Source organism: Acanthisitta chloris, unplaced genomic scaffold (genome assembly GCF_000695815.1).
Source record: "Acanthisitta chloris isolate BGI_N310 unplaced genomic scaffold, ASM69581v1 scaffold11319, whole genome shotgun sequence".
Taxonomy (NCBI): Eukaryota; Metazoa; Chordata; class Aves; order Passeriformes; family Acanthisittidae; genus Acanthisitta; species Acanthisitta chloris.
The window spans coordinates 1-9,742 of NW_008689830.1; the positions used below are offsets into that span (position 1 = coordinate 1).

The 9,742-nt window shown below is 39.9% G+C and overlaps 1 protein-coding gene across 3 annotated transcripts in view; it reads left to right on the forward strand.

Annotated features, from left to right (window-relative positions):
* Nucleotides 1–170: 170 nt before the first annotated feature.
* Nucleotides 171–9,742, forward strand: part of TSHR (thyroid stimulating hormone receptor) — a 51,416-nt gene continuing 41,844 nt past the window's right edge. For all 3 annotated transcript variants that reach the window (XM_009081573.1, XM_009081574.1, XM_009081575.1), the window contains exon 1: nucleotides 171–368. In XM_009081573.1, coding sequence (XP_009079821.1) covers nucleotides 199–368 — 170 coding nt within the window. In that variant the 5' untranslated portion in view covers nucleotides 171–198. The remainder of the gene's footprint in view (nucleotides 369–9,742) is intronic.

A 9,742-nucleotide genomic window follows, 5' to 3' on the forward strand; every position in this document is an offset into this window, starting at 1 on the left:
GCCCGAGGGGAAGGTCGCGCAGGCTTTGCTGAGACCTTTGGTGCCCTCGCTAAGGGAGGAGGCGGCGTTGTCCAGCAAAGGTGCCGCCTTTCCCCAGCGGTTTCTCCCGGCGGGGCAGCGTCCCCTGCCCCTGTAGCTCTGGGGGTCTCCTGTGCCCCCCGGAGAAGCGAGGGGCAGGGCGGGAACAGGCGGCAGAAGATGCTGTGCCTCCCGGTAACCTTCCAGTTGCTGCTGGTGCTGGTGCTGTGCAGCCAGGGCACGGAGAGGTGTCCTTCACCCTTCTGCGAGTGCTCCGACTGGGAGGACTACAAAATCACCTGCAGGGACATCCACTTCATTCCCAGCCTTCCGGAGGACACCCAGACCCTGTGAGTACATTGGGGTGGGTTAGGGAGACGCTAGCCAGTTGTGAGTCTTCATGTTTTGCAGGCAAGAGATGCTCTGAGGTAATGCCCTGTGAGATGAGGAGTGGTGGGGAGGGGAGAGAGTGCTGCAGTTTACCTGGGCAGTACAGCATAGCAGGACGGACAGTGTGCAGGCTCTGTGTGTAGCAGGAAGAGGTTGGAAAAGTTACTCTCAAACCCTATAGAGTTCTGAAGAGATGATTGTCCATTGTGTCTTAAGAGTTCTGTGTAAAATAAGAGAAAATTAGCACCTGAGCTGGTGGACAAACTGGGCATAAGGTTCAATTCTGTGTGCAAGTGCCAGGGGGCTGAGGAGAAGGAAGGATAGATCAAACAGAATTTTGTAATTAAAAAAATAATAGGCATTGGATGTGCCACCTTGCCAAGAGTTCCACGAAATCTTCTGTGCACTTTCAGCTTCTTTGTCAAAGCCGTAAAAAAGAATCCATGGGAATTGAGAATTCCAATACTTGGTATGGAAGATGGAGTACTTGAAATAAACAAAAGTTGGAGGGTGGCAGCAGATTTGGAGCTTGCCAAAGTGGTAGAATAATTCAAGTACCTAAACCTAAGTGTTTGGTACCATTACAGGCACAGATCTTGTCTGGATTACTGCTGCCAGTCCAGATGAGATTTTCTGTCATATCTGTGAGCCCCATAGAGATGTATCAGATAAGTACTGTAAGGAAACTGAAATGGCACCAGTCAACTAGAATTAAGCAGATCTGTCATTCCTGGCTTTTACTTTGTCTCATGAGGTACAAAATATTTCTAGTCTCCAAGGGAAGGTTCATTTGTAAATAGATTGCTTTCTGATAAACTAAATGAATTCAAACTTGATTGAATTGTAAGATAGAACAGTGACAGATTCATTGGTTTATGTCTGATAATGATTCTCAGGACTTTATTTGAAAATATGAACCATTAAGTTATTTGAACTTATTTGAATGCTTCTCAAGATTTTTTTAGCACCTAAAAGTAAAGGCTTAGCAAATTGATCACTTACCTGAAGAAAAGAAAAAAAATATTTAGGTTATTTTCATTATTTTTGCATGCCTTTAATTTTTTTGATTGTTAGACTGCAGTATTTCAGTTAACAAGATTTTAAATTATGCAAGTTTTGAGTCAATTATTATGCTTTTATATATGTGGTTTATTTAGTTTGAAATTGCAATAATATTATTGTATGCACCAAGTAATATGTTCTTTGAAATCTACCATTACCATTACAAGTTAGAAAATAAAGCAGTTTCAATTCATAGGAGAAATATGCCGTTGTACAGGCATTTAAAATAGTTAATAGAAACAATGAGATCACATAATGAAATTGGATACTTTCCTTGAAAAATGCTGGTATGATGGCTGAGAAGTGCCTCTCTACACACGGCTTCACAAATAAAGCACTTTGGGCACTGGAATTCTAGTGTTTAAAACACCTGTAATAATGGGGGCTCTAAAGTCATAAGCCACTGGTTTTAAGACAAGAACACCCAGTGAAGATCTTATTTCCATGGGAAAAGTAATTAACAAAAACAACTGAGAAATATCTTTCTGTTCATTTTGGGTGAAATTTAATCATTTGTACCCACCAGAGTGACCATTGCAAACTTCCCAAGACATATACTCCTGACGACAGTCATTATAAGAAAAGAAAATACTCCAGTTAATGACAACTGTGATTTTATAACGTATGGCAGAAAAGGTAGAACATGCTCTGTATAGTCTTTTACTTGGGAAAATTATCTCAGAAAATAAGGAAAACAGAGCTCTTTTCACACAGACACACAAAAACCAACCAAAAAAACCCACAGTCCAACAAAACAAATCAAAAAGCAACAACAACCAAAAAAAGCAAACAAACAACCCTAATAATTAATTTTTTCACTTCACTTTACAGTTTTCTCTCTGGATAAAGTGTGTATACTTTCCTCTGGTATTATTATTCCAATTGCTGAATTCTGGTGGACTGTATCTGATTCCGTAGTCCCTTGCTTTTGGCAAATGGCTTAATCTTTCTTTCCCTCCATATGTTAAATGGTAGTCATAACAGTTACTTGTATGTGTTTTTCATTCAGAGTGCCTTCAGATACTGCAGACTGGATTACTTGCACATGGAGGATAAAATAACACAGTTTTCCTGAGACTATAAGGCATGTGCCCCTGACTTTGTCATGTTTTGCATCCTTCTGCCTTACTACCGTCAACAGTTGTGAATTAAAGACAAAAGATTCCAAAATAATTGAAGTTTCTTTTAATCTGAAGAACAAATGAACACTACTTTGAAGTGAAGCATGTAGCGGTGCATATCTGCACATTGTATGTTGAAACCCTCTACAATTTTCTCCAAATCCAGCAACTTTGTTACTTTAGGTAAAGTAATTCTGCTTCTTGGTGGTGATTGCCAATTCTAAAACTTTCTTGTGTGGCTATTCAGTTTTGTAGGGTTTGTAGAACTGCGACACTGGTGAGCCTAGGAACACTTTGCCAGCTTTTGGAGATGATGAGCTCTTTTCAGTGCACAGGATCTTGAAACTCCAATTAAAGTTTCATTCTGATTATTCTGTCGAGACTGTTCTCATTTCTCTACACTACTTTAAGAGAATGGACTAAGCCTTTTTTTAACAAGCCATGCTTATAAGAAATTCTGAAAAATGTTTATTTCCAAACTCTTTTATTGGAAAAGTGATGTGAACTTCAGCCAGAAAGTATGTTTGTTTTAAACTATTTGTAATGTATTTATCCAAATACACAGCTTCTTACCCAGAATGCCTGAAAGCACAGATATTGATCTTGGAGATGTCCTTTTTCCTGTACAAGATTTATTTTTTTAAATTCCTTTTCTGTGGACTAAACAAGTAGAAAGAACAAGGTTTTGTGTATTATAGACAATTCTTTTTTCCTGAAGTTAAGGCTTATATAACCCTTATATAATATACTCTTACAGTACGAGAAATTACAAAATTAGATATCAATAATTTTGTTCCATCTGTGATATTTTTATTTCCTCTCTCTGCACAGCTGGCACTCTGACCTGAACAGTTGCCATTTTACTCCTGTCTGGTCTCCTTTGCTTCTGCCTTTGCCTAACCTTGACTCCAGTTCTCCTTCACACTGTGGCAGTGCGACTAGATGCACAGTACTGAGGGGGTCTCTGTCTCAACCCCTTGTCTGGCAGTGCTTTTCTCTTTCATCAGCAAAATGCTGAAGCAGAGCAACAATTGGTGCTGTAACCTCATATTCCAGGGGAGATCCTGGACTTTCAGTGCAAGTAGATCCACTAGGAAGTGGGGGTTAATGACTGTGAAGAATCACTTACATTTACAGATCACCAAAACCCCACTGAATCTTTGTTCAAAGATAATAATTGCTTGAATTACTGTAACACCTGAATATGTCATATTGAGATGGTATCACTGTCCCAGCATCATCTCAGTGCAGTTCTCACCGCTTTACATTTTATGGATCTGTTACTAGTTGCTTCTAATTATTTTTCCTTTGGGAATAAAACTAATAAAGTTTTCCTTCTTATTTATTTGTGCTCTACATCACCTTCATTCACTCACTAAAATAACTTCAGTTCCCCTTCCCATTCCCAATATCCTCAATACTTTTGCTTATGTTTTCCTCTACTTAACAGCCATAACAAATCAGTCCAATGGCTCTCATCTCATACAGTATCCTGCCTTCAGGATTTCTCTTCGTTTTCCTTAGGTATTTGCATATAAAAATTATATGTGATACTCTTCACAAATCAAATCTCAGTTTTCAAATATTTTTACCCGCAGCAAATTTCTAGACTCAGTGTGGTTTTGTCATTGTAGTAACTGTCAAAGGATTGCTCTTCTGTGTCTCTTGAGTTTTGTGTTTGTGCCTCATTTAGTTGTCTCTGGAGGTCATTTCCACAGCCATGATTTGACAAGGAGTTCCACAAGTCTAATAGAAGTTGCAAGAAATCATTTTTTTTGTTGTTGTTGAAAATACCATATTGTCCTCTCATTGGCAACTGCATACACAACATTTACAGGTCTGCAGTATGTCCCTTAAGCCTGCCAACAATATTCCCATCTCCTCCCTATACCTTCTACAGCAGGCCAACAGTAGTGTCCTGTGCTCCTTCTCATATTGCTGAAAGCAATCTTATCTGCTGCCTAAAACCCACATATATATATATGTGTGTGTGTATATGTGTGTATGTGTATACATATATATATATATATGACTGGAGAGAAGGCAGTATCTCCTGAGTTCAGAGCTACCCTGAATGAATATTCCCCATGGAATGGATAAGGGCTGAGCTCTCCCTGCTTTTTCTCATTTTTCATGTTTCTTTTCTTTGCAGATGCTAATAAGGTTTCTCTCCTGTACCCAGGTGTTATTTTCACAGCAACATAATCACATTTGATTGAAATTGAACAAGAGGGAGTTAGGAGGGGACAGTGAAACTGGCATATAAATAGACACACAATCAGTAGAGTCTTTAAGAATATGCTCTTTACATTAGGCATTAAGCTACAATTCTGCATCTGCTTCAGGATATTGGCCTTCAATGGTAAGGAAACCTGACTTATGTCATGTTTACTGTGTTGGTGAGGGTGACCATGTGGATATCAGGATAACAAGATGTAGTGGATCAGCTGGTCTGTTTAGTTCCCTATGCTGTTGTCAGCTTTTGATAAAGGACATATGGAAAGTGTGTAACATATGTTACACATTTACAATGTGTTATTTAGAAGTAGCAATGATATGTTGAATATTCATAAATATTGATAAAAATGGAGGGTTGAACTGGAGAACGAAATACATAGGGACTTATCAGTTTTACCTGTAATAACTGCATCACTGGCATCCACTTTTGTTATATGCTTAATGAGTAATTTAGAGCATTTTGGTTGACAGAAGCTACAAGTAGAACTGAAGGAGTTAATATCTCTAAAATTATGTTCAAAATAGATCAAACTGATTTAAAATATTCCACCCAAACCTAAGTCTTAGGAATTGTCTGAAATTCAGAGATATTCTGACCTCAGGTAATTCTAATGATTTCCTTCTTATAGACTTCATTACTTCAGAATTAAGTATGGAGCCTCATAAATGCATCTTCATAAACAATCTTGCAATATAAGGACATAATTATTATCCCTGTTTTAGTGATGAAGTACTGAAAGTCGAAAAGAACAGGAAAAACATTGCCATGGTTAGACAACTGAAGAAGGCTATTTAGGGCATCCTTCAAAAAACAGAAGTCATGCTCAAAAAAGGAAATCTTTATAAACTTGAATTAATACGGTAAAAAATATTTTGAAGACAAACTTGTAATATAAAAACTCAGTATATTCTTTAAAACACTCAGAATGTTAGGCCTGGAAAACTATCAAGTGTCAGTATGAAGTTTGTTTGAAGCAAACTGAAAAACTCAATAGATTTAAATACCCTGACCCAGATAATACATGTGTAAGAGGCCCAAAGACAAAGAAATTTCTGCATTGCCTACTGTAGTGTGTAGCTTACCATTCAAGTCAGCTGTGGTGACAAAGGAATAGAAGCATAATTCTTTTTAAAAGTGCTTTAGGGAGTATTTTGGGAACTAAATGCATATAGAGCTTACTTCTTTGGAAGACTCTGAAAAAAAATGAAGGAATCCTTCTGGTTGAATAGAGTGTACTGTTTGCTGGGTAAAAAAATGGCTGGATAGCTTGGTCCAGAGAATTTTTTTATTCCTTACCAGTCATTGTATCAGTAGCATTTCTTGCACATTTGTAACATTGACGTTTCCTGTGTCATGGCACAGGTAGCCATCAAGTGCTGGAAACTGTACCAGCACAAACCAAAAAGCCATTCCCATTCCTAGCAGAAACAAGCATTACTTCAGTATGCTTTAACTACACACATAGCATTCTCAAGAGAAAAGCAGATGGACTGCAAATAGTTCCTTTGCAGGTGCTATGAAGAGGTTAACCTCCATGAGAATATCATACATTTTTACAAAAGACATTGGTGATAACAGTAGTAGAAACTTATTTTTATCTTTTCCTTGTCTGAGAAGATGATGTATTTTGATCAACTTAATAGCAAAAAGGTGTTTTACACCAGAGTTAAAAAACTCTATTTTTGGAGATTATTTCAACAGTCATTTAACAGACTGATTCTCTAAGTGTTACCCACCACTGAATCTTGAATTGCTACTGCAGTCAGTTTTCATTATGCTGTTTTCTTTTGACATTGAATTTCCAACCCATTACACTTCAGAAGCACACAACAGCCTTCTCTTGAATTGAGCAAGAGAGCTTACTGATATAACTGTAAAAGGAAAGAAAAAGCTTAAATTTTACCAACACCCCCTGTAACTATTAAGCAGTAGTTTACAGAGTATTTTGCAAAAAAACTAGTAATGCTATGTTTTCTGTTAGTATCAGTTAAGAGGGCAACTTTTCATGAATCTGACTTATGCAGACAGTATGCTTCACCATGCTCATTATAAAACTGTCCTATTGCAACATGCCCTGATAAAAAGTTTGTCCCCATCTTTTTCATAAACCCTCTTTAAGTACTGAAAGGCCACAGTAAGGTGGCCCTCTGATCATCTTCGTGGCCCTCCACTGGACCCACTCCAACAGGTCCACATCTTTCTTGTGCTGAGAACTCCAGACGTGCACACAGTACCCCAGGTGGGCTCTCACCAGATCAGAGGAGAGAGGCAGAAATACCTCCCTTGACCTGCTGGCCATGCTGCTTTTGATGTAGCCCTGAATACAGTTGACCTTCAAGGAGCTAACAAACATTGCTGGCTCATGTCCAGCCCCTCATCCATCAGAATCTCTAAGTCCATCTTGGCAGGGCTGCTCCTGATCTGTTTGTCCCCCAGCTTGTATTGATACCAGGGATTGCCCTGACCCAGGTGCGTCACCTTCCACTTGTCTTGTTAAACCTCAGGAAATTCCCAGATTGTCCACATCCCTCTGGATGATATCTCATCCCTCAGGTGTGTCAACCATACCACTCAGCTTGGTGTCATTTGCAAACTTGCTGAAGGTGCACTTGATCCAAGTGTTTGTGTCATTGATTAAGATATTAATCAGTACTGGACACAATACAGACCCCTGAGGGACACTACTTTTCACTGACCTCCATCCAGGCATTGAGCTGTTGGCCATTACCCTCTGGATGTGACTATCCAACCAATTCCTCATTCTCTGAAAAGTTTACCCATCAAATCCATCTCTCCAATTTAGAGAGAAGAATATTGTGGGGCACTGGGTCCAAGGGTTTACAGAAATCCAGATAAATGACATTTGTGGCTCTTTCCTTGTCCACTGACGTAGTCACACCACCGTAGAAGGCCACTAGCTTGGGCAGGCAAGACATCCTTGGTGAAGCTATGCTGTCTGTCTCAAATCACCTACCTGTCCTCCATGTGCCTTAGCAATGGTTCTAGGAGGATCTTCCCAGGCAAAGGTGAGGCTGACAGGATGGTAGCTCCCAGGGTCCTCCTTTCTACCCTTTTTTAAGATGGGTACAGTGTTTCCATTTTTCCAGTCACCTGGAACTTCACCTGACTGCCATGACTTTTCAAATATCATGGAGAGTGGCTTGGTTAATTACAGGTCCCATTCCCACTCTGAAATGCATCTTGTCAGGTCTTATGTATGTTCAGGTTCCTCAGATGATAACAAACCTGATCTTCTCTTACAGTGGGAGGGACCTTGCTTCCCTAGTCCCTGTCTTGACATCCATCTACTCAAAACGTGTGGGAAGAGAGGCTGCCATGAAGACTGAGGCCAAAAGTTGTTGAGTACCTCAGCCTTCTCCTTGTCTACTGTTATCAGTTTGCCAGTCATGTTCATCAGGAGCTGTGGTATACTTTCTTTGATCTTACTTTTCTGGATGACACACCTTTATAAGCCATTATTATTATTATTATCCTTTACATCCCTTGCCAAGATGAACTTCAGACACATCTTGGTCTTCCTAAGCCCATCTCTACACAAGAGAGCAGCATCCCTATACTTTTCCCTATAACTGTCCCTGTTTCCACTCACCTGTACATTTCCTTCTTGCCCTTTAGTTTGACCAGCAGGTCTTGACTCATCTGTTTTGGTCTCTTGCCTTCCTTTCCTGATTTCTTACACCTGGGGATCAAGAACTCTTGCTCTCTGTAGAAAGTGTCCTTAAGGATCTGCCAGCTCTGTTCTACTTCCTTGTCCCTGAGCGCAGTTTCCCTGGGGGTCCTATTGACTAACTCCTTGAAGACCTCAGAGTTTGCTTTCCTAACATTCAGGGCTGTGACTTAACTCCTCACCTGTTCTGCTTCTCTTAGGACTGTGAACTCCACAAGTGATCTCTGCAGCCCAGGCTGCCTCCTATCTTGGTGTCACTTGCACTGGTGATCAACAGGTCCAGTATCACATCCCCTGTGGTAGGGCTCCCTATTACCTGCCTTAAGATTTTGGCCTTAATGCACTTCAGGAGTCTTCTGGATTTCCTACGGCTCACCATTCTACTTTTCCAGCAGGTGTTAGGGTCATTGAAGTCCTACAGCAGGACAAGAGCCTGTGAGCATGATGCCTCCTGGAGCTGGAGCAAGAAGGCTTCACCAGTAGTCAAACTTTGATCAGGCAGTCTGTAGTAGACACTAGTCATAATGTCTTCTTTGTTGCTAGGTCTCTGATTTGAACCTAAAAGCTTTCAACCTGCTCATGGCTGTTCTTCAGAGATAGCATGTTAACTGTATGATAATGTATAATTCGGAAGAGAGCTAAACTACCTCAGTGGCACAATATGAAAACTTTTAAGCCTATTTGTCAGCCGCAGGTAGTAAGAGCAATGATAAAGAGGTTGTCTCTGTCCTTATACCTGTTACTCACATTTTTAATTTCTTCTATACCTTTCACTGGATCCCTAGCTTTTTCTGCTTAATGCAGTCTTCCATTTTTTCTGTTTTTTGCCTCTTAGCCCTGATATCTAAAAGGAATTCCCATGGGTGAAAGAATATTTCATGCCTAGATTTTTTTTTTCTGGCAACTACTAATAAAAGTAGTGCTTTCCTAAAAACACTGCATTCTTTTCTAAAGATCTTATCAGTCTCAGCTCACACCTAAATGTTCTTTAAAGATCACAATGGTTTCTTCTGGTTAACTAATTCTGGACAGAAGATCTACTTGGCAGCATGTGGTCCCTTTGTCCACCACCTTGCTCCATCTGCACCAGAGGAGCATGCACTCTGAACACAATGGAGAAGGGCTGTGAAATAGCAAGCTAAGACTATAAATGGCTGCAAAGAAAGTTCAAATGGTACCACGAAATTTCAGAGAAGAGCAGTCTGAAGAGGTTCACTTACTACA